The 26,683-nt window shown below is 36.9% G+C and overlaps 1 protein-coding gene across 9 annotated transcripts in view; it reads right to left on the minus strand.

Moving 5' to 3' along the window:
* The window catches only part of ATG10 (autophagy related 10), a 366,598-nt gene that overhangs the window by 228,809 nt on the left and 111,106 nt on the right, over nt 1-26,683 (minus strand). For 8 of the 9 annotated variants that reach the window (XM_072606230.1, XM_072606229.1, XM_072606227.1 and 5 more), the window contains one exon: nt 26,032-26,118. The exons of the other annotated variant lie outside the window; for it this stretch is intronic. In XM_072606230.1, coding sequence (XP_072462331.1) covers nt 26,032-26,118 — 87 coding nt within the window. The remainder of the gene's footprint in view (nt 1-26,031; nt 26,119-26,683) is intronic. 9 annotated transcript variants of the gene reach the window in all.

The raw sequence follows: 26,683 nt of genomic DNA on the forward strand, positions 1-26,683 counted from the left end.
AATCCATTTTGCTGTCTGGTTCCATTTTGTGGGTGAGTTTATCCCATTCGTATTCACAGTTATGATTAGTAACTCTGCATTTCCCTCATCTTATTTTCTTATATTTATCATTCTCCCTTTTTATCCTGTCCCTCCTCCAAAATATATTTTGTTTCTGACCACTGCTTTCTTTGATCTGCCTTCCTTTTTTTAACTCTTCCCCTTTCTATGAATTCCTCTCCCTCCTACTTCCCTGTTGACTAAGATAGATTTCTATTGCCAATGAAGTATGTATTTATATTTTCCCTTTTCTATTCATCTCTAGTCATCAAGAATGATTAAAAGCTCTGTATTTCATTAAATATCCATTTTTTCCCTTATAAACATATATTCAGTTTTCCTAGACAGGTTACTAGAATAACCTAATAATAATAATGATAACAAGCAGTGATCCTGGCTCTTCTCCCTTCTGTGCTGTCATAGCACAAGCCTCAGTTCCTTTAATGTGACAGCTGCAAGATCTCATGTGATCCTGACTGTGGTCTCATGGTATCTGAATTGTTGTGAGAAGTATTTTCTCTTTGACCTGGAGGCTCTGGAACTTGCAGGTAATATTCCCAGGAGTTTTCCTTTGGGGATATCTTTCAGGAAGTGGCCAGAGGATTCCTTTCATTTCTATGTGATCCTCTACTTCTAGGATCTCAGGTCATTTTTTCTTAATAATTTCTTGAAATATGATGTCTAGGCTCTTTCTTTGATTACAGCTTTTAAGGTTAGTCCAATAATTCTTAAATTATCTCTCCTCCACCTATTTTCCAGATTAGTTGTTTTTCCTATGAGATATTTCACATTTTTTCTATTTTTTCCATTCTTTCAACTTTGTTTCTTGATGTCTCATGGAATCACTAGCTTCCACTTGCCCAATTATAACTTTTAAGGAATTATTTACTTCAGTGATCTTTTGTACCTCTTTTTCCATTTGGCCAATTCTGCTTTATAAGGAGTTATTTTCATCAGTGAATTTTTGTACCTCTTTTTCCATTTGGCCAATTCTGTTTAAGATGTTATTTTCTTCAGCATTTTGTGTGCCTCTTTTACAAGCTGTTCATTGTCTTTTCATAGTTTTCCTCCTTTGCTTTTACTTCTTCACCTACTTTCTCCTCTCCCACTCTTATTTGAGTCTGAAAATCATCTTTTAGCTCTTCCAGGAATTTCTGTTGGCCTTGTGTCCTACTCACATTTTTCTTTGAAGTTCTGCCTGTAGCTGTTTCAATTTCATTATCTTGTTCTGAGTTTGCGTCTTGATCTTCCTTATTACAGTTAAGTAGCTTTGTATAGTCAGGTTCTTTATTGTGGTTGCTGCTACTTATTTTTCCACTCTATTTCTTGATTTTGGGACTTTATGTTAATGTTGGGCTCTGTTCTCAGCAGGGGGTGGGATGACTGTCTCAAGCTTCAGACTTTTCACACTGCTATTTTCATAGCTAGTTCTAGGAGTTTGGAAGTTTCCAGTGCTTCCAAGGTGATAAGATCTGGGGAGAGGTGTGGCCACTGCTCTCTTGCTCTACAATTTTGTCCTTACTTAGGAAGGGCCCTTGATCCCTTAGAATTACAATCAATACTTCTCCTCAGGGTTCCTTTCTTGAGACCAGCAACCACACTGTTCCTCAGGATTTCCTGATACCTTGAGTTAAAAGTAACACTGCCTCTCAGGGCTTCCACTCCTTCTTGACCAAAATGCTCCTCTTTGCGCTTAAACTATGACCTAAAAGTGGGTATAGGTAACAAAGGTGCCAAACAGTATCTGGTCCTGAATCCAGTGCTAGGATATAATCTCTTTCTGACCAATTTCCAAGTTCCTTTATTGTCTATGGCTTGAAAGCTCTCAAAGCTTCTGCTCTTGTTATCACCACCTGGTCCCACTACTGTTGAGTTCCATCTCTGTGGGTTCTGGGCCAGCCTTCTTCCCTTTCCTTCCCTCCCTTCAGTCACAGATCTCTCTTCCAACCTTCTACGTTGTCTTGGGCTGGAAGAATGTCTCACTCTGTCCTTTTGTAGGCTCAACCACTCCAGGCTTCAATTTGAGGCATTATTTAAAGATGTTTAGAGGGGAGTGATGGGAGAGCTCCCTCTTGGCTCCTCAAGCTTAGAATCTGTAAAAGTATCATGGACACCTAGAAAGAAACTCATTTCTGTTCCTATTCAGTAACTACTAAAGATCTGTCATCTAACTTTTCTAAAGTCTGCCCTAGGGTCATTTGGGCTTTCCTTACCTATCTTTTGTTAGATTTGATCTAGGTCTGAAAGGGGTATATTAAGGTCCCCCATTATTATACTTTTACTATCCATTTCTCCCTGTAATTAACTTTTCCTTTACATACTGATGTGATATCATTCAGAGACAGAGTGATAGAGACAGACAGACAGACAGTTAGAAAGAAAGATGGATCTATTATTATCTATGATGCCTCCTATAATTCACTTAACTTTTCCCTTAAGAGTCTGGATGCTGTGCCATTTGATGCATATGTTTAGTATTGAGTCTCCTTTTTTGTCTATAGCTCCCTTTGGCAAGATGTCGTTTCCCTGCTTATCCCTTTCAGTTAGGTCTGTTTTTGCTTTTACTTTGTCTAAGATCATGATTGCTACCTTGCCCTTTTTAACTGCGCCAGCCCCTTATTTTAGCTCTGGGTGACCTCTTAACTGCCAAGTCCAGCGACCTTTTCTCAGTCCTCATTCTCTAGAATACAATGGTGTTAATGGTGTTGATCATTCACTCCTCCTTGGTACCCCCTTCTCTTTAGGCCTTCAGGACTCTATCCTCTCCCAGTTCTCATCCTACCTGGGCACTCCATAGTCTCCTCTGCTGGATCCTCATCCAGATCACACTTCTAACTATAGGTCCTTCAGAGCTCTATCTTAAGTTCATTTCTCTCTTCCCTCTATAATACCTTACTTGATGATCTCATCAACTCCCATGGATTTAATTACCATCTCTGTCCTGATGTTTCTCAAATCTACCCTTCCTGTCCCAAACTTTCTGCTGAACCTCTCATTTCCAACTGCCTTTCAGACATCTCAAACTGGATGTCTAATAGATAATTTAAACTAAACATTAAAACTAAACAAACTCATTCTTTTCCCCAAATGTTCCCCACCTTTTACAATCCCTATTACTAAAGAATACACCATCCTCCAAGTTCCTCAAGCTCACAACGTAGGTATCATTCTCTGCTCCTCATTCTTTCTCACCACCCATATCCAATCTGTTGCCAAAGCTTTGACCTTTGAAACATCTCTTGAATACACTTCCTTCTCTCCTCTAACCCTCTGATACAAGCCCTCATCACCTCATACTTGGACTATTACAATAGCCTGCTGTGAGTCTGCATGCTTCAAGTCTTTCTTCACTCCAATCCATTATCTATATAGCCACCATGTTGGGGGTGTAAGCTCAGTTTCATGTGGACAGTCTCAGGCAGGTAAATAGCCCGGGTCTCACGCCTCAATTCCCAGCTGTTCCCTGGGGGGCCTCATGAGAACTCTGAGGTTTAGAAGTCCTCAATTTTACCTGCCCAAGACTGTCCACATGAAACTGAGCTTATACCCCCAACACCACCAAACTGATTTTCCTGAAGAGTAACCATGTCACTGTCCTTCTGAACAAACTTCAAGGTCTCCCTGTAGCCTATAAGTTCAAATATAAAATCCTCCAGCATTCAAAGCCCTTCATAACCTAGCCCCCTTATACCTTTCCAGTTTTCTCACACCTTATTGCCCAATACACATTCTTTCATCCAGGGACACTGGACTTTGGGTCTTTCCATGAACAAGACATTTTCAGTTCCCAGGAATTTTTTCTGACTGTCCCCTACATCTGGACTTCTCTCCCTCAATTCTGCCTATTTGACTTCTCTGACTTCCTTTAAATCTTAACTAAAATCCCATCTTCTATAGTTAGTCTTTTAATTCCATGGCTTTCCTTTTGTTAATTATTTCCTATTTTTCCTTTTGCATTTTGTCTCTTTCATTATATTGTGAGCTCCTTTAGGACAGAGATCATGTTACCTCTCCTTCTGCATCCCTAGAACTTAGTATGCTGTCTAGCACATAGCAGATACTTTAAAAATGTCAACTGATTGCGTGACGTAATAGCAGAATGAAGATCTGAGTCTAAGTCTTCTTAACAAAACCCAGGGCAATTTCTTCCAAAACTTAAATTCTCAGAAGGAAGGGGCCACGCTGTTTGGAAACACTGTATTTCCAGCAACGAAGATTTGAATTCAGGCCTTCTCAAGGACAAATTACAGTCTTCTGTGCACTCTTAGCTCAATAAGATCCCAATTGAAATCTTCCAGAACTATTCAATGACTTCTCCTTCCTACGCCCATAAGAGCTTTCGACTTACTGGTCAAAGCTAACCGTCTATAGTAGAGCTCAGATATTCATTTTTCAATATAGTTTAGTATAAAAGAATATTTAAAAGAATTTTTATAAGTGCACTGATATAAGAAGTATGCTGATTGCGTAATTACACATCTTCACAGCAGTTCCAGTCCATCAAGTACAAAGGAAGGTGGTTTTTTTTAAAGCTGTACTAATTATGTAATTATCCATAACACTAAATCAGTTCCAGCTGATTCATTCTATCTTTGGTTTTCTGAAACATTCATTTGTTTACTATTTTTATCAAAACAAACTGACAAACCTACTCATATGAAAAAGTTCCAACCAAAAAGGCGAGCTGGATGAACTTCCACTGGCAAGGTCTAAAATTAAATATCATGCTCTTAAAAGAGTTGCAAAAATTTCTCTTCTCTGCTACTTTGATCTTGCAAAAACCTATGCACATTCCTACCTTTCTGTGCCACCATGACATCCATAAAATCAGAAAGGTGGAAGAAATCCAAGACCTAGGACCATGGACCAAAGACCATCTAAGTCTCTGATGCTATATCACTTTAGTTTCACAGCGGTCATCTTCACACTTCAATGATCCATAATTTTCTCAGGGTGAGTATGCCCTTCACTCATGCAGCATTTAGACTACTTTGTGGACAGACTAAGATGGCTAAAACTCCATCCACCTATAGCCATGCTGGTAATGAGTCTCTCCAAACATAGTGAAGACTAGTCCGCAGATGAGAGAAATAAAGTTAAATGGTCACCAGGCCTATGCTTGAAAGTTTTCAAATTTGTTACAACCCTAGGCTTATAGATTTTGAGCTGGAGGAGACTTCCCAGAACAGTTTATCCTATGAACTCATCTTACCAGTAAGGGAGGTCCTTCCACATAGAGCCCACCTCTAGCAATCCAGGCTCACCTCCATAGCATGCTAAGGCACTGCAGTAGGCCTTTTGTGGAAGTCATCTTACAATGGCATCCAAAACGGTCTTTTTCAGCATTTTTCTAAATGACCCCTTGCCATATGCAGATGAACATACAGACAAAATCTGGCCTGCCAGGCTGTATCTCCAAACCCTTTTTCCTATTAGCCAAATGGTGTTATGTCTTCCTGGACATTCATTCCAATGCAACCCTTTCTCTGCTAAGGGAAAAGAACGAGCATTTATTAATGAAGCACCTACTACATGCCAGGCATTTCACTAAGCACGTTACAAATGTTATCACATTCACCCCTCCAAGTAACCCTGTGAGAAGGTACTACTATTATCCTCATTTTATAGTTAAGAAAGTTGAGGCAGACAAAGGCTAAGTGACTCACTCCTGGGTCCCACAGCTAGGAAGTATTTGAAATCACTTTTGAACTCAAATCTTCCTAACTCCAGACCCAGGACTCTATTTGCTGTTGCACCTACCTGTCAGGTATCCCATGGGCCAGCCCTCCAGCTCTCCTCCAACCTTTCTAGCCCATCTATACATCTCTAACAGAAATCACAAAATTCTTAAACTAATCATGTGAGGTGGCTTAATACTGTAGTAGATGTGACTCATTTTCAAAGAGAGGGTTTCATAAAAACTTGGGAAGATATCTATTAACTGATGCAGAGGACTGGATGCAGAAACAGGAGAACAATTTATACTGTAACATCAACATCAGAAAAACAAACAATTTTGAAAGACTTTAGAACTTTTATCAACATGATGATCAACTAGCGATGAATATGACTACTCATGTTCATCATGACTGTGATGATGAACTAAATATCCACTTTTTAAAAATATAGACAATATGAGAATTTGTTTTGCTTGACTATGCTTATTTTCTACAAAAGTTTTGGATTTTTTTTCTGTGAGATGAGGGAAGAGAGAAAAAAATGCATGGTCTTAACTAAAAAAAATAAAACAAAAAAAGTTTTGTTTTTAAATTTTAAAATTCATCAAAAACATCCACACACTAATAGTTTGCAAAAAATAATAGATGCCTCTACATTTGCAATAACCATATGGAAGAATGTTTTGAATTTCCTAAAACCAATTTACATAACCCCAAATAATATAGTAAAAGTCTGAAGAATCTTTTTTCAAAGTGACTTCTGCTTTCAATATTTTAAAATTCTAATTCACTTTAACACTTGGCTACTTATGAAAAAATCAATACAATTATTAATTAGGCAAGTCAAATCATATGTCTTTCCTCATTTCTACTTTACTTTTTTTTTCTACAAAGAATTATGAAAACTCTCCTTTTTCCCACATAATTTGAGAAAAGCAAATTATTTTAATAAATACCACTGTGCTGAAAGAAAACTTATGATACAGTATTGAAATTGGCTACTTTCAAAAGCTTAATTTGGTTAAATGAGAAATGATATTTTGGATAAGTTTTAATCAACACCAACAGGAGTAAAATCACAAAGTAGAATATTTGTCCCTGGCACCCACCACCAACTTGTTTAAACACAGTCCTTCTCCATCTTGGCATCTTGGTCTACCTGCTATTCCTCAGGAATTTTCCTCCCGTAAAGCTGCTCTATCCAAGCCCAACCTCCTACATACCATGTGCTCAAGACCCTTCCCACATCAAAACTTATGTTACATATTCCAACCCCTTGGGGTACTGATGACAAACTATTCTATCCTAATGTGGAATGATTTTTAATAGTTAAAGCTTTAGCTCTCCCAGTGGCAGCCTTCTAAAAACAAAGTCCAAAGATTTTAGGTAGCTATAGCAGACCAGTAGAGAAAATATTAAAGATGTTCTGGAGCATGCGGACCTATTGGTTCCCCTCAGACACACCTGGAGGATTCTACATATTCCATATACAAATTGGAATGACCTTTATTCTTTGTTGAAGGATGCCTACTATCCAGTTATGATAGGCAGTTAGGTGAAGAGCCCCTAGAGCTGGTACTTGTATCTTGGGCAAACATGGCTGGATAATTAACTGGGACCAGGATTGGATGGGACCAAGAGTGAGAAATTGGTTGGATTTTCAGTACTTTCACTGAACCCCCAAGCTTCTTCCTGAATCAAAAACCCATTTTCTTAAGCACTGATATTCTCTGGGTGGTAGAACATGACTATGAATCATGGAATGCCAACATCTCTAAGGAATTAGAATTTCATGCCATCTGAAGGCAAGAGAGAGAGTGGGTATAAATAGCATATAACAAACTGGATTTGAAATCAATAACAGAGAAAGGCCACAAGGTGTAGTGAATAGGGCACTGGACACAGGATCAGGAAGACCTGAGTTCAAATCCTGCCTCAGAGACATATTGGCTTTGTAACCCTGAGAAAGCTACTTAACCTCCTTAGACTAAGTTTCCTCATATGTAAAATGAGAGGCTTCTAACATCCCTTGCAGTTCTAAGATCCTACTTATGACCTGGTGTTCAAATCTCAGTATGATGACTTGGTACCTACGTGACTTTAGGTGAAGGGGTAAAAGGGAGGGAACAAATGTTTTTTTAAGTGCCAGGCAACGTGCTAAAGGGTTTTAAAAATATCATCTCATTCAATTCTCACAAAAACCTTGAGAAACAGTTGTTACTATTATCCCCATTTTCCAGATGAGGAAACTGAGGCAGATATGCTAAATGACTTGCCCAGGATCCCATGGCCAGTAGGTGTCTGAAGCTCGATCCGAACTCAAAGCCTTCCTTACTCCAGGCTCAGTGCTCTCTCAGCGCTCACAGCTCTACTGTGCTCCCTATTGCCTCTAAATGACTTACTCCTTAAGCCTCATTTTTTTCATCTCCAAAATGAGATAATTGGACTAGATGATCTTTAAGGTCTCATCTGATTTAAAATCTATGATTGTCAGCATATACTTTCAATCAACTGAGTTCTTCTTTTGCCATATTCCCTTAAAATTCAAACTTACAGAGAAAATTCCCAAAGACCTAACCTCTGGGCTAAAAAATAATAAATATGATCGGAGTTTTTTGGTTTTATTTTGTTTTATTTTTTAAAAGGCTTATTTATTACATAGGAAGCTTGGTGGTACTGCAGATAGAGCACTGGGCCTGGAGTTGAGGAAAACCTGAGTTCAAATCCAGCCTCGGAAATTTATTAATGGTGACCCCTGTGCAAGTCTTCACCTCTCTGTGCCACAGTTTCCTCACATGTAAAATGCAGATAACAAAAGCACCTACCTCCCAGAGTTATGAGGATCAAATGAGATTATCTTTGTAAAGCTCTTAGTATAGTACCTGGAATATAGTAGGCACTTAAGTACTCGTTTCTTTCCTTCCTTATTTAAGGAAGAAGCATTCCAAATGAACAGCTAATCATGGTTAATTGGTGAAAGGATATAAACAGGAAATTTTCTAAGGAAGAAATCTAAGCTCTCAATAGCCATATTAAGAAAAAATGCTTCAAATCACTAATAATTAGAGAAATGCAAATTAAAGCAATTCTAAAAGTTTTACCTCATTCTCATAAGATTGGCAAAATTGACAAAAAAGGAAAATGACAAATGTTGAAAGGACTGTGGGATAATGTGCACATTAATGCAGTGTTACCGGGGCTGTGAACTGGTATAGCCATTCTGGAAAGCAATTTGGAACTATTCCCAAAAAGTTAATAAAATGTGCATATCCTCTGACTTAGCTATAACATTTCCAGGCTTATAACAAAAAGGAGATGAAAGAAAGAAGAAAAAAGATGAAAAATATTCACACCAGCTCTTTTTGTGGTGGTCAAAAACCTGAAAACTACGGGGGTATCTATCAATCAGGGAATGACTGAACAAATTATGGTATGTGATATAAAGAAATACTATTATACTATGAAGAGAATAATTTCTATGAAATCTGGGAAAACTTGCATAAACTGATGCAGAATTAAGTAAGCAGAACCAGAGCACAATTTATACTATAACAATAACATTGTAAAGACAAACAACTTTGAAAGTCTTAAGAACCTGATCAGTGCGATGACTAGGATTCCAGAGACCTCATGATGAAACAAGTTAGCCAATTTCTGACAGGTCAGTGTGTGGAGACAGATTTTTGGATAGACTAGAGAGAGACAATGTTGAAATTTGTTCCACTTTACCATGCATATTAATTACAAGGGTTTTGTTTTGTTTTTCCTCAAGAGAACAGAGGAATATGGGAGGAAGAAAAAATGGATTTTTATTAATTGAAAAGATTTAATTCTTAAAACCTAATCATAGGGCTTTGTCCTGAAGGCATGATAAATTTAGGATATGTTTATGCCTCAACCACATGGTTTCTCTCAACAGGTAGATTCTCACCTCGTTCTGGACTGGGAAGAAACTTAAGAGAAAAATTAATCTAGAAATTCCAAAATGGCTTTCCACAATTATCAAGTAAATTCTCATTTTTTTTTTTTTAATGAAAGTCAGGGAAGTTGAAAAAATAAGAAAAGAGGTGCATGCCATTTTATTCAAGTGAAAAGAACAACAGTTTTAGCATCAGGTCTGTACTTAAATAACAGGAGAAAATACTTTCTAAGCTCTTTTGCAACTCTGATTTTTGGGGCCAGATTTTCCTCTGACACAGAGCCTTTCATCTCTTGAGGGAGGAAGGCAAGGGCCCCTGCCCAGCCACTTTCATCAGCCCCAAAGTTATCTTCCCTGTGCCCAGGAATCTGTCACTTCATACTGCATCACCAGATCTCCTGTCTCAGGTGAGAAGACCATCTCCGCTGCTCCTGTCTGTTGGAAGGATAAAAGGATTGAGTCTGGGGATTTCCACCTGTGGCAACACAAAACAACTTCCACCTCCTGCTACTAGGCAGATTTCCCAAACACGATGTGAAGAACCTCTACTGCAAAGAAGAGCAACCATCTCTTTGACCTCAGGATTTCTATCTCCTGCTAAACCCATACCTCAAGGAAAGATGAAGAGGAAAGTCCATGGGGAGTGAGACTTCCTTCTTCTACTGCTCAGGTTTGATTTCCATCTGATGGTGCACTATTTCCTGCCTGATCTCCAGCTTGTGGAGGGAAGAGAAGTGAAATAGGGCTTCCTACCTATCTAACCTTCTAACTTTCTACCTTCCATCTTGGGTTGCACTTATCTTCGACCCGATCTCCAGCTTCCTTTGGGAAGAGGTATGGTGCCTTCCACTCAATAATGAACACTCTCAAATCTGGTCATAGCCAACATATCTCAGTAATTTTAAATCTACATTTACCATCCCCAACCCAATTCCTTATTTCCAGTCCCCTCAACCTTCCTGCCCCAAAGTTGATTTCTGGAATGCAACAAACTTCCCTTCATCCTAAATCTTTTTCTCTCCCACTCCTTCTATCTTCCAGCTGTTACTGAAATCTGACTCCTCCCTATGATACAGTTGCCCTAGACATTCTTTCCAATACTGGCTATACCTTCATTCATTCCCCTCAGCTCACTATTTGAGGGAGGGGAATTGAAAACCTCCTTCCTCTCCATTTCCACTTCCAGGTTCTCTCTCTACCTTTATCACTTAGTAACCTCGCCTCCTTTGCGGTTCATGCATTTCATCTCTACCAATTAGAATCCCACTAGCTGTTGCCAAGACCTCCCGGTCACTCACCTTACTTCCTCAGAGTTGGAAACATAGCATACAATTTTTCTCTCTTCCTCAGCTCCTGTCCTCATACTGTAACATACATATTGATTCTCCTTCAAACACCCTAACCATTGAATTCCTCAACATATTCACTTCCCATGACCTACTCCACTATTTCACCTCAATTACACACAAAGATGGGTCATGTCCTGGATCTTACCATCACCTACAAATGTACCACACCTCCACATTCAAGAATTTGGAAATACCCTCATCCAGTCATAATCTATTATTTTTTCCTCTCCCTCTGCTTCCCCTGCAAAACTCTACTCCTTATCTGCACCGTGACTTTCAATTCCTTGACCCCTCAATTTTCTCCCACATTATATTCCCTGCACTAACCACTCTCTCCTCTTTTCACTACCTTGGCCCCTTGAATGAACTAATTCAACTTTACACTGTCTCCTTGTCTTAAATCCCTGGCCCCCTTATCATTTCACCAATTATGCCCTTTCAAGCCTCAGCTTTGGATCACTCCCACCATTCACCACTGTCACACACAAGCTGCTGAATGAACATGGAGAAAATCATGTAACTGTTCAGAATGAGTACTACAAATTTATGTAATACATCCTCAACTAGACCCTCACTGCAGCTAGGCAATCCCACTATACTTCTCTTATCAATTTACTATCCCACTCTCCTCAGCAGGTGTTCTAAACCTTTTCTTCCCTCCTCAAACCTCCTATGACTCCTCTTCCCCCCATCTTCTCAGCTGATTTATTAACTGACTACCTATGATCAATAAGTCAACTGAAATGCTAACGCCACAAATCGGTTTATTTCCTTTTAGTTTGCTTCTGACTTTTTTATTTCATTGTCAGAGGAAAATCTTGATAGGGAAATGCCTCCTAATGATGCATTTCTGAAATCTGTAATCTTTGCTAGTTGCCTGGGTCACTAAGAGGGTAAGTGGCTTGCCCTGGGTCACACAACCAGTATATACAGAGGAAAGACTTGAACCCATTCTGACTCTTAAGATCTCTCTATCCACTAAACTACCCTGCCTCTCCACTAACTCCATAGCTGAGATTATGGATGAAATCAAGATCTAGAAACCACAAATTACCCTATGGTTTGTTGAAATATCAAATATTGTTTTAGTGACAAAACTGCATTCTGGAGTTTTGAAAGTCTCATAATCAATCTCAAATAATACTTTAATATTCCAGGAAAATATAACATGCATCATTGCTCATTCAATACTCGATGCTATGACTCACAGCCTTCTGGGAGTCCTGGTTTGCTGTCCTTTCCTTCCTTGCTTTCCTTGTGTCCTCTCTTAAAAAAAAAAAAACCCCAACAACTCTAACAACACCATAAGATATGTATTTACTTTGAAAATAAAAGTGAATTAATATTTATTTTGTCTTGAGAATTTCATAATAACTCTTCAGATAATTGCAGATGTCCTGGGGTGCTGCAAAACTAGGATCAGGAATCAGTGAATTAATGACTTGAGAAAGCTCATTTATCATTATCATCCGGAATAAACATTTACTGAATATCTACAATATGCATCTCCATTCATTTTTACATATATTAAATACATATGACTTCACTGCATTTTAACTTTTCTTTAATACTTTCCATATTAATTATTTTGCAAACTGTAGTTGATACAATCAAATATTCCCATTTTTTACTTCACATTTACACTGACCATGTGCCTATTTTTGTCTAAAGCTGGCAATTATTTGAAGAGAAATTATTAGTATTTATTGAGAACTATTTTATCAATTATTCTATTTCTTAGTGAATATTCTTAATTCTTAATATTCTTTGCATCCCAGAAGGTAGAGAGCAACACTTCCATGACCCGGGATATGGAATTTAAGAGTTCCTGGGGATGAAAATTCATCACCCTGTAGCAAACCTGGAGATGGATTTTTCTGAATACAGCCAGGCTGGAAACAGAGCCCACTGCTAAGGCTGTCCCAGAAGCCCCTCTCCCCACCCCACCTTTGAAGGGCATCTCAAAAATTGTACTCTACTGGCATTGCCTTTGAGAACCTAGAATCCCATGACTTCAGTGGAGGATTCATTCATTCAATTATAAATAACAATACTTGCACATATGAGTCTCTTTTGGAGATAAAAATCAGAACCCATTCAAAAACCCACTTAATAAAATCCTCAAGGCAAATGAACACATTTGGAGCTTTGGTTATTTCAGGCACCATAACTCTTTCAATGTGCAAAAAGGACCCTTGGCAACTGGCATCATCTTATGCTACTGGTTCTCGTGTTTATGCTTCAAGGAATTTGAAGCAGGTTTTTTTTTCCTTTTCCTTTTTTTGGCTATTGTTGAGGGTTTCTCTTTCTCTGAAATTATCCATATGTCTTGGTCTGACAAAAGTCCCATTTATGACTGTAAGGCCCAGGGTAAAACCCTTTTTCAGTCCACGACACACTATTGCTGTTTTTAGGACTCTGTCATTTTCATAATTTAACAAAGGAATCCGCAGGTGTGTCCTGAGGGTCTGAAGAATAAAGAAGTTTTGAGGCTGTTTTTTTCAACAGCAAAAACATAAAGAAAATGTGTTCAATAACCATCCCTTGCACCTCTTCACAAGAAAGAAATGAAACTTTAGAAGTTGTTTTATTAATCTGAAACAAAAGAAACTAAAGCAAGATGATACCATAACTACTTATTAATTTTTAAGAAATGTGTTGATAACTGATGTATGTTAGTCAAAAAAATAGGACCAGGATAATCCCGACTAGAGGAAGGCATTCACATAAATGAAGAGGTTAGAGATACATAATTAATTCAAAGACACATCAGCTAGATGTCCAATTATTAAACAGATATGTATCAATCATTTAAGGAATCAGCACCAAATATTCTTTTAAAGAGGTACTAATCATATTGATCATCAATAATCAACATTATATGGTTGCTAGTACAGTATTAGGTGTTTACAATATTATTATTTACCTTAATCTTTTGAATAAAATTTGTGCTGTATAATTACGCTACTCAACTAGTTTCTCTAAAATCTCCAGAGGCTTAACTAAACCACAAAGTATAAGAGTTAATTTAACAAAATGAAATATATTGCAAAATTTGCTATTTATTTTGACAGGTTATATATAACTAAAATGAAAACTCCAAAAACTGATAAACATGTCTCCTAATGATCATCAAATTCTCACAGTGAGCATCTGTTGCCACTTACTTATTTAATGGTAGCTGCTATGTCCAACATGGGCTACTGGGATAGGAAGGTATCTGTTAAAGTCTTACAAAATGGTGAATGGCATTTTGCTCTACCCTTGTTTCAAATGAAAAAAATGTTTAGTTTTTTAATTCTGTAATGGTTAAAAATATTATACTAAAACAAACTATCAACCTTACTGAAAAAAATAACATATCAACACGTAAATGGTAGAGAGGTGCCCAGCTAGGATTTGAATAAAAGTCAGTTTATGCTGTAATTATTCTTTCTCCTCTTTGGGGATATCTAATCCATGCAATGGCCTTCTCTGTCACTGGTAAGGCAGATATTAGTCAAAATGCTGTAACTCGTTGTCACAAAAATTATCCTTACACAAATTAAAGGTAACATAGGTTAACTAATATCTGTCAAAAAACACCAAACAAAAGCCAATTTCCCTCAGTGCCAAAGTTTCTTCTTCTATAAACTGGGGACAATAATATTTGCACTTCCTACTTCACAGAATTGTGGAGGAAAATCATATTTTGCAATCATAAAATGATATAGAAATTATTTTTATTATTATTTTTCCCATCCCCCTAACATCGGGATTATATAAGTATTACAAACTACCCATGACTTTATTGAACATTACCCACAAGGTCCCATAACTATCACCTCAAAATGTTTTGAAACAATTCTAAAAGTATATAAATTGTGGGTTTCCCCTCAAAAAACATGGTCTTCAATTATCATCATAATGATTGTTGCTATTTTCGAAATCCTACGAAAAGATTGTGGATGATCTCTTCTTATCATGGAACAAGGTTGTTCCAGCTGCTGTGCATTTCAAGGAAGAATTCTATGTATAGATGGGAGATATTCTGTTGGAAGGCAGCTGTTAAGGTAATTTGCTACATCAGATTTAAAAAAATCTGTAGTCAACACACAAGGAACCCAGTGAAATCTTGCATTGTATTTATCTTTAATCAACTGCATTATAGTTAAAATGTGATTTACTGTGAAATGCCGCTTGCAAACAAGCCAACCTATTCCCTGCTAATACTCCCACAAGAATTTTCTTGATGCTCATGCAATTTCATAAGAATTTTACACAGATGAGAAAGAAGGCATGTAGGTTGGAGAGTTGTTGAGATCTTCTTGGCTACCTTTTGCCATTATTAAGAAAATTCACAATTTTTCCATACTTCACTATCTTCTCTGACTTCAGATAGCATGTGAGTACCCTGACAGCTGTGCCACAACCAGGACAGACGTCCTCCAGGCTTGCTCTAATCCGTCTTTGTTTTCTTTAGGACCACTTCTAAGCACATCCAGGACTATGGGTGGTAGTGTTATTATCCTTGGTAACGGGAAAAAAAGTTTATCATCAAAATCTTTGCATATTTTTTGTTGTCATCCTTTCATTTTTATCCTGTAATGACCTTCAGATGACCCCTTAACTGGATCTCTCATTGAGCTTTTTAAAGCTGCTTTTACCCTCTAATGCTTCTTTGCTTTATGAGGCAATACTGATCACAGTCTTCTATCATCCTCCATAATATTTTACAAATGAGTTTAGGTTCTAAAATAGTGCTACCCTTGGCTGACAAATCTTTTCACTTGGCAAGCAAGTTTGTCAACTAAAACACTTTATAGGTTTTCTTGTTCTCGTTGTTACGGAAATTGCTTTACATTGGTTACGGCTCCTTGTGAAATTATTTTAGTCTGTGTCAGTTTTTTCTTCCATCCGTATCCCATTTTTCAACATCAGTAACTTGGAGCTACTAAAATTGCAGATAGGAGCTTAATTCATGTTGGAATTGTTTTAATTGCATACCATATCTTTTACTGATTTTTATTTTTCTAGCTTTGTACTAATTTTGATCTTTGCTCTAACAAGTCAGCGGTCTATATCTGCATATGACTCTCATATCAGTAATGAGCTTTCTCCTGACTTTCAAAAAACACTCATTTTAATTTTCTTTGGTAATATTACTCAGCATCTATCATGTTTAATGCCTTACTAATTTCTCTCTCATAGACAGCATTCACGATATTTTGTGTCGTGTCAGGACTCTCTTGTTCCTTATTTCTCATTCATATTTTATACAATATCCTCTCACCACCTTTACCTATTCCCAACATTGCACTGAATATCCTCAGTATCAAATTGAATTGATTGAACTTGAAGGAGCAAATTTTTCATACGATATGCCTACTTCTTCATTCTCCGTAACTTCATGTTGATGTATAAACTGCAATTATTTTTATGGTGATATTTTGTGCAGACACTTACAGTCTGCAATACAAGAAGATCAAATGACCACTCAAATTTCTTGCTAACTCTGAACAATAAAACTCATTCTGCTAACTCCCTTTATTTGCCTCTGCAAGGAAAACCTTGCACCTTTACATTTTTTTTGCAACTCCCTTCTTTCTTTTGGATTTGTTTGCAGTATTTCAAAACTGATACAATTTAGTTCCTCCAGTGGTATATCCAGTTGTTTGTCACTGGACAACCACAAAAAATGCTCTCAAGGATACAAATGAGAGATGCGCTAACCATAAATTAAACATGCAATTGTTAAATTACTATTCTGTCTCAGACACTGTGCTGTGGGGTAGGGGAGTGGTGGGAAGGATACATATATAAAAGTGAGAAGTTCATGCCCATAAGGAATTTACATTCTTCTATTTATCATGTTATGTACAATCAATTATTCAACAGATCTTAGGAGTCTACTATTTGACAAGCACCATGTGGGTGTTGGAGATACAAGTACCAAGAATGAAATATTCTGCACTCTCAAGTGTCATGATGAGCAACAGAGAGTGGATGGACTGCCTGAATATTCCACTGACATACACAAAATATGTGAAAAACCAAAAGAAGGCCTAAAACAGGATGGGTAGGTCCTCTGTAAAACCTTTTTGGAAAGACATGGCCCTGTCCAAAGAATTACAACAGGATAAGAAAGCAGAGGGCATGTGGGTTGTACCAGCATAAAAAGTGACCATACCAATGATGTCCTAGATAATTCAAAAGAATTATCAAAGTAACGTCCACTCACTGGCCCTAATTTTGTCCTTAGAGACAAATAAAATGTCTACTCAACTCTTTTCTGTGTAATGAACTTTCAATATTTGAAGATGGCTGTGATGTCTTCAAGACAAGATAATGTATGAAAGCAGAGCCAGTTGTCTCAGCTGCTCATGTGACCTCATTTCTTGATTTTTCACCATACTGTTCATCCTTTTTCTGGAAGCATTCTATTGTATTAATGTTCCTCTTTAAATGCCAAGAACAATGATATGACCATCAAAGAGTACAGCATGATAAATTCTCTAGATCTCCACAATATATTTCCCTTTAAAGCACCTACAAAACATTTTGGGTTGATGCTGAGCTTGTGGTCACCTAAAATACCAGGGTTCTTCTTGTCTGAACTTCTCTCAAACTAAATCTCTTCTCATGCAACTGATTTAAAAAAAAAAATCTAAATGCAACTCTTTATATTAATCCCTACTACATTTGATACTGATTTTGGCCTATCATTTCCACCTCAGACAATGTGTTCTCTTGACTTTCTCTTCCATTGCATTACCTATCCCTCTCAGATTTGAGTTATTCTCAAATTTTATACATAGGGTATTTTATTGATATCTTCTTCCAAGTCACTGGTGAAAATGTTCAACAGAACGGGGACAGGCACAGAGCCTAACGATGTGCCACTGCACCTTGTGCCCAGCTTAAAATGTATCCCTTAGTCAACATTCTTTGGGAATAGCGGTTCAACTTTGTGTAAATCAATTTTATTGTGCAAAAAATGTAAAGAGCAATCAACGCACACTTAAGAAACATTATGTTTCCAAATCATGAAACTGTGATTTAGCTAAATCTATTTCAGAAAACTGGAAACCATAACTAACCAAATGAGTCTCTGCCTTGTCCAGAGTTGAGGTATCTCTTGAGACATGAAGAATGAAAACACTAAGTAATGTTGCTTTACACAGTCTCTTTAAAGGTCATGAAGCTCATTTATCACAAATCTACCAACAATTTGCTGACAGAGTCTATCCTATGAGAACACTTGTGCCTGAATATCAATAGGCTTTTACATATCAAGATCAAGTTGTCCTGACAGAAATGAGGGGAAATTTTATATTTGTCTGTGGCAAGCATAATCAATCCTTGGCACAAAATTAAATCCAAAATTTAAATTTAAAAGACATCTATCATTTCAAATTCTGAGATCAAACAAAACAAAACAACTGTGACTGTTACCCATCAAATAAGAGTCTATTTTCACATATATGACTTTTATGAAAGTCACAAACAGGAATAACATTTAACAATATGAAAAGATTATTTTTAAATGAAAAACTTGGAACCATAAGAAAGAGAATGAAGTAAAAATCTTTGCTTAATAGGAAAAGAAACATCAAAACAATCCAACTACTGCCTGTCTAGTATTGACTGACCCAAGTGGCAGGTATTGTATAATGTGTTGAGATGAAGTCTGAAAAGTCCAATATTTGTAGTAGCACTGCTTTCAGCATCACATTATCCCGACTTTTCCCACCTATCCACAGCAAGCTTTGTGGTGGTAGTGGCTGAAACTTCCGCAAATTATTAAATTATTAAATGACACTTCTATTGAAAGTCCTACTCTAATCCCTCATCACATATCACAGACTGGGTTTTCAAAAAATGTTCCAGGGGAGTATAAGCTCCTGCAGATCCCACAAAGCTGGAAAGGCTTCAAGTTATGGGCCTAGTGATGGAATCCATGCCTGCTGTTCAGGGACTAGCTTGACAAAGTTTAGAGAGACTCATTATCAGGTTGGCCAAGAGAAGATAAAATTTTCAGTTCTCTCGGTTCTTAAAGAGCATTTACCAAGTTACATAAAGGTTGTAATCTATGTCAGTGAGGGACGCTTTACCAGGAGAATCACAGGTCTTTGAGCACCCAAGTGAAGAAGCAATTTCCTGTTGGAGAGCCTGGAGAACTAGTTGCACACAGTGTCCACTTGAGGAATAGTCAGTGATTTAAATGGATCTAAATTGAAAGAGGCACCTAATGGTTCTGGTGGCACATGATACATACTAGAAGAAGTTCTCTTTCCATCTTGTTCCCTTCATCGCCTTGAGAATAAGGATTGCTTTAATTCATTCTTTGTATCTGTGTAGCTAGCACAGTGCCTGGCAAAAAGCTCGAAATAAGTATTTATTGATTATTGATTTGATAGATTGACTGATATTCATTATTATATCACTGATTAATCATAGGATATTCATGGGAAAATAATCTTACATTACAAAAAAGAAGTACAGATTTCCTTTAAAACATGGATTCTTCACATTTTGAGGTCATAGGCCTCTTTGGTAGACTGGAGAAATCCACGGACCCTTTCATAGAATAATGTGTTTAAATGAATGAAATAAAATATGTAGGAATTTCCTGTATTTTTAGATTTATAAAATACGCAAGTATATCAAAATATTTTTTCAAAACAGTTCATAAACCCCAGACTAAGACCCCTTGATTTAAAATAAACAGTCTAAATCAGCACTGGTTATTAGAAAATTGTGGTACACAAGAATCAGAAATGTTGATAACAAAAGATCAGGGAGTTATCTAAAAACATAATTGCACCAGTATATAATACTAGATGCTACTTTTTTTAAGGTCTGCATCATGAAACTACTTTAAAATCCCTGCTTTAAAATCCTGTTAAGTTTTCTCTTAATTTTTTAAAAGTAACAAAATTGAAAGTTAAAATTCTGCTTAACTTATGATTAAAATTAAAAGCTGGTTATTGGGGAAAAAAAACCTAAAACAATGAAATAGACAAGTCACTGGTGAATTGAATTTTAAAGACAAAGAAAACAAAATAACCAGGACAGAATAATGAAAAAAAATGAAATCACAGCCAATGAAGAACAAATAAAAGCAATTATTAGTAGATATTTTCCCCAGCAATGTGCCAATAAAATTAACAGTATAAATTAAATAGATGTGTATTTACAATAATAGAAATTTCTCAGATTAACAGGACAGGAAATATAATACTTCAATAACCCTATTTTAGAAAAAGAAATCAAACAAGTTATAAATAAGCTCTCAAAGAAAGAAATCCCTGGAACAGAGGAATTTTCAAGTGAATTCTACCAAACATTTAAAGAACAATTAATTTCAATACTATGTAACCTATTTGAAAAAACAGGTAAAGAAAGAGTCCTACCAAATTGTTTTTATGATGCAAATATGGTCTTAATATCTAAACCAGGGAGGGCCAAAACAGAGAAAGAAAACTAGATTATAGACTAAGACCAGCCTGAGTTTATACTAGACATTCAGAACTAGTTGAACATTAGGAAAAGTAGAATCATAATTGACCATATTAAGGACAAAAACAACAAAAATCATAAGATTATTTGGCAGAAAAAGCTTTTGATGAAAAAACACTTTTGCTAAAACCCATTCCTGTTAAAAACACTACCAAGGCACAGGAATAATTAGAGCTTTCCTTAAAATGACAAGAGGTAGCTATCTAAAATCAAGAGCCAATATTATCTGTAATGGAGTCAGGCTAGAAGCTTTTCCAAAATGATCAGGGATAAAGCAAAGATGTTCCTTATTATTACTATTACTGTTCTATACTGTCCTAAAAAATGCTAGCCATCAAAATAAGACCAGAATAAGAAACGGAAGGAATAAGAATAGACAAAGAGAAAATAAATTATCACTTTCTGCAGATGATATGATGATTGACTTAGAGAATCCAGATAGTCAACTAAAAAACTAACTGAAACAAGTAACCTTAGCAAATTTGCAGGATATGAAATAAATCCACACAAATCATCAATATTTCTGTATATTACCAACAAAATTCAGTAGGAAGAGATAGAAAGAGAAAATCCATTTAAAATAACGATAGGATATTATACAATACTTGGGAGCCTACCCAGGAAGATATGCACAGCAAACTATATACAACCACAACTACAATATGCTTTTCACACAGGGACATTCAAATAATTGGAGAAACATTAATTGCTCATGAGTGGGTCAAGCCAATATAATAAAAATTGCAATATTTCCTTATTTATTTATTCTGTGCCATTTCAAGCAAACTATCAAAGAATCACTTCTTAGAGCTAGAAAATAATCATAAGAATTTATTTGGAAGAACAGAAGATCCAGAATCAATGAAAAAGGTAGGAAGAAGGCAGCATGAGCTCTTAAACTACATTACAAAGTGATACTTACCAAAACAATTTGGCAATGAATAAGAAACAGAGGGGTACAGGTTAGATAAACATCATAAGGAAGAAAATGGGCACAGTAACCTAGTGTTTGAGAAAGATCCCCGCTACTGGGGCAAGAACTCACTTGGAAAACTGGAAAAGAATCTGGCAAAACTAGGCATAAACCAACATTCACACCATATACCAAAGTAAGTCCAACATAAGTATGTGATTTAGACATAAAGAGTGACATCATAAGCAAATTAGCAAGCATTAAAGAAATTGCCTGTCAGATCTATGGAAAGGGGAAAAGCTCATGACCAAACAAGAGACAGATTCATAGGAGGGAAAATGGGTAATTTTGATTCATAAAATTAAAAAGGTTTTGCAGAAACAAAACCAAGGTAGCTAAGTTTAGAAGAAAAGCAGGAAACTGAAGGAAAAAAATCTTTGCTGAAAGTTTCTCTGACAAGGTCTCACTCCTAAGATATGTAGGGAACTGAGTCAAATTTATAAAAATCAGAGGCACTCCCCAATTGATAAATGGTCAATAGATATTAATCAATAGCCATATGAAAATGCTCTAAATCACTAATATTAGGAAAAATGCAAATTATATCAAATATGAGGTTCTATTGCACACCTATTAGACTAGTCAAGATAACAAAAAGGGAAAATGACAATTGTTGGAGGGTCTGGGAGGTAACAGGCACCTTAATGCACTGTATGTGAGTATGAATTGGTCAAGCTATTCTGGATAGCAATTTGGAATCATGCCCCAGAAGTCACTAACGTATACAAACTTTTTAATTCAGTGATATCCCTTAGGTCTATGTCCCAAAGAGATAATTATCAGGAGAAGGACCCTACGCATGTTTACAACCTTTCTTTTAGTGGTGGCAAAGACTCAGAGCCTGAGGGTATGTTCCTTGGGGAACCGATGTTGAAAACAAGTTATGTTACATGTGCCATAAGAAATGATGGAGTGGATGGCTCTAGAGAATCCTGCGAAGACTTGGATGTACTGTTGCAAAGAAAAATGAGCAGAACAAGAGGACAACTGATATAGTAAGAGCACAGCTCTCGAGATAACTCCACTCAACAGAAGGACTAACCACAATTCCAAAAGACTCATGATAAAACATGACTTCCACCTCTAGACAGAGAACTGACGGATTCAGAATACAGATCAAAGTCTATTCTGCTTTTTTCCTTTTCCTTGGACGTGGCAAATGTGGAAATTTGCTTTGCTTGACTGTACATCTTTGTTTTTCTTGGCTTCTCACTGGGCAGGGGAGGAAGGGATAGAATTCAAAACTGAAAATAAAATTGAACTAAATTTTCAAAAATTTTTAACTTTTGAAGAAACAGTCTACATTAGGAAGTCAGTGTATCCAATCTCGTGTGGGAGCTGGTTGCTAAGGTTGCTACTGTTTGTCCTTTGCTCTCGAAGAGGACCATGATGTCAGGAAGATGATGCCAAGGCATGCAAATGAACTGGATTGAAGTGAGGCAGGCTGTGCAAAGTCACCAGCCTCACTTTCTCCTCCAGAGTCATCTGGGTCCAGTGGCCAGATGCAGATCAGGATGACTGGAGATGACTCCCAGTTGCTAAGGTAAGTCTTACCTGAAGAAATGAGACATTGCATGTAAAAAAAAAAAAAAAAAAGCAACTACCTGATAAGGAGTGTGAATAGGGTCTCAAAAAAAAAAAGAAAAGAAAAATAGTAAAATATTAAGAAACTTCTTTTTCTGATAGGAGAAGATAATCATAATTGTTATTACTCACTCTCCATTTCTGCCATTTATATGTATATGAAGAGAGAAAGAGAGAGGCTCTAAAAAAAATAATGCTAGAAAGGAAATGGTTTAACTTTTGCCACCCTCCTTCCTCTCTGCCACCTCCTTGCCAATCCTCAGCCAGTTGAAAAGAACTGCAAACTTTAGTCATGACTACCACGGAAGCTACAGGGATGAAAAGTAGCTTCAAGTGAAATGACAAAACCAAGGACAGACAAGCCTTGGCATTTCAATATTGAGCTAAGTAAGTGAGGGGAAGTACCTGTGCACTTCTCTCTCTGAAACCACGGTAATGTGTTTTGCTGAGTTTGAATGCTACCTGTGATACTTTCTAGCTGTGTGGTCTTAAAAAATCACTGAACTCTAAGAATGAATTTCCTTGTTAGTAAAACCAATAAAATACCTACTGTACCTCCCTCACAAGGTTGTTGTGAGGAGTTAATGCATTAAATGAGTTAATGTATTAAAGTGCTTTGCAAACCTTAAAGTACTACCTGCATGTTATTATCATCGTTATTATTTACTGCTTTGGCAAGGACTTACCACTTTCATTTTTAAATATAGAATGAGCAACAACAACAAAAAAGTCCTAACTCATTTGCTTCATTGACCGAAACCTGGATGTGATATTTGAAAAGAGGCAATAACTAAGGCACCACCATTCACCTGGTAGCAACCTCTTATAATAGTTGGCAAAATATCTGAAAGGAAATAATGTTTCTTTTATATTGAATTTACATAAGTAAATACAATGTTTCAAAAGAAATATCCCAGTCAGCTTAAACATAGCCAGAGTAGGCTACTTATTTCACCGACAAACTGGTGTCAGTTTTGTTGAACTTCCCAATTTTTTTCAATAAACAAGCATTTATTTTCTCTCCCTTCCACTTTCCTTTCTCCTGTTGGGAAAAAAAGAAGGAAAAGAAAATCTTTGTAGCAAATATGCATTGTCAAGCAAAACAAATTCCCATATTGACAGTGTTCAAAAATACATCTCATTCTGCGTTACAGCATATAAATGTAATCTGAAGAGATTTAAAGAACCCCAAGGGAGGGCCCTCCTTTTCAAAAATCTCTCCTCCATCAGTTTTCCAGGGCAACTGAAATGCTCTCCTTTAGAACCACTGGCTTTCATCACTACAAGGAACCTCGGAAAACATCTTAGTCTAACACAAACTAAGCAGGAAGTCCCTTTCTACCATTTTATCTGTGCTCCATGCTCTGAGTCCTGCTCCAAGTAGAATGAAGGCCCAAGTGGAATCATTCTTCCCTAAGTCTGTACTATGTAATTAAAAATTTGATTATTTCTGGCTTCTCATATGTAGATATTCCCTTTCCAGTGCAGATAAGCAATTGTTCTTTAATTTATGGTCTTAGAAAGTTGTCCAGGGCAATGAGAGATTAAATTATCTGCCCAGGGTTCCAGAGCCAGTGAGTATCCAAGGTGAGCCTTCCTGATTCTGAGGTCAGTTAACTTCTGCTATGCCAGGCCACCTCTCATAATAAAGAGATATATATAGTCAGTTCTGCTATAATGCTTGTTTCAAAAATGTTAATTTATTCCAAAGGAATTAATGTATTAGGGAACAATTTGAGCAGAGCATGAATTTTACATTGGTTTCTGCACAATTTTGTCCAAATTGCAATAACACAGAAAACTGCACCAGCTGAACCTAACCACATAGGAATGCACAGGACATAAAAACACACACCTCAAACATCGGCCTGCCACCTCCAGATATCCTGAGGTCTGTGTTATCCTTCTACAAGGCTGTGTTTTGCTATTGGTTCACATTTCTGAACTTTCTAAATAAAAAACCAAAAACATCCATTCAACATTCCAAATGTGTCTAAGTGTCATGTTTATTGTACACCTAATGGCACAATAGGAGCTACGGGACGAGGAGGTCAAGTTACCACCCACACAATGCACCCCTTCCCTTACCGCCAACCTTTAGCCCTGCATGGAACTGTCACCTGCTGAGGCTTTGAACAGGGCCAAGCCATGCAGTAGTACACTATCTTCAGGAATAAATAATCCCAAAACTATGTTCAAAAATGGAATATTGTGGTTAAAAACCTGTATGTGTTCAAAGAAGTTCTTGGTTTCAACAAAATCCTTGGTTTTGAATATGATAGAAAATGTACAACTAGAAAACATCCAACCACTTGTTTCTCTGATTAAAGATGTACCAGAAGATAAATTTGTTCTAGTATCTTTACTTTCAGGATGTACCAGATGCTAAATAGATTTCAAATAAATTAAATCTCTCTAATTTAATTTAAGTTTGTTGCATTTATTTTTATAATTCTATAAACCAAAGCTCCCACACTGAAGTCTTACTCTGATGCTTCATGATGGCACAGAAATGATTCTCAGTTCTGAAGGCTGAGCCAACAGAGAGTAAGGTATGGTATATTCTACCAAGCTGGTAAGACTTCCTATATAAGACCAGTGATAGACTGTAAATCTGGTAGCCAGGGACCAGCCTAGTTAAGCTTTGGGGAATGTCATCCTCAGAGGGTTGGCCACTAACTTTTTTTCGACCCTAAGCCATTAATTATCTGAGAGATTGTGGTCTGCAATGGCACAAATATCTACAGACAGGAAATATTTGTGTGTGTGTGTGTGTGTGTGTGTGTGTGTGTGTGTGTGTGTGCATGTACACACATCAGCTGTATAAGCTTAGATAAGCGCCTAAACAACTCCCTAGGACTAGAAGTTGCAGAACAATTGCTGAACTACATCAGTAGAGAGCTCCCTATATCAGAAGTCCAGACTCTCCCTTTCTCCTCCAATAAAAACAAAACAAAACAAAACAAAAAGATACTTTAAAGTACTAACCTCAGCTTGAGGAAAGAGCTGTTCAGTCGCAGAAGTCCTGCTCCAAGTCTGGAAATGGGTTTTGCTCATGTAGCCATCCGAACAGTCCTATGCCCAGCCCCAACAAAAGAATAAATGATGTATTATTATTATAAGAAAGGATTATCCTGAAAGCCATTACTTGTAAACACCCAACATAAGCAACAAGGGTCTTATTATATGTTAAAAACTGCACATAATTCAGAAAAAAAATCTTCATTAGCTACCCTTCTTTTTAGCAACCCTCAGCACAGAGTTCAGAGCAAGGCTATAACAGATTTTACATGGGTCCTGGACCTTGAGAGAGAGTCATCAAAATATTTTGTGAGATAACTATTACTGATCTTCATGACACAGAGTAAGAGATTTAGAGCTAGAGGCAGTCTTAGAGGTGTTTCAGTTCCTCTTTATCATTTTATAGAAAAAGGGAGGGGGATGTTTTATTAACTACTAGCCTTATTGTAATGTCTTCTCAGCAAACATTCCTTTGTAAATGCTAATAGATATCAAGTAGTTAATTGACACTGGGGAGATATCGCCTGGTCAGTTGATGCTGATATTGAAAAGCACATAGGGTGTGAACAATAGACTAGATCTCCCAGTCCTGTGGTCAAGTCGCCTGCTTAGGAGTAAG

Source organism: Notamacropus eugenii, chromosome 4 (assembly GCF_028372415.1).
Source record: "Notamacropus eugenii isolate mMacEug1 chromosome 4, mMacEug1.pri_v2, whole genome shotgun sequence".
Classification (NCBI taxonomy): domain Eukaryota; kingdom Metazoa; phylum Chordata; class Mammalia; order Diprotodontia; family Macropodidae; genus Notamacropus; species Notamacropus eugenii.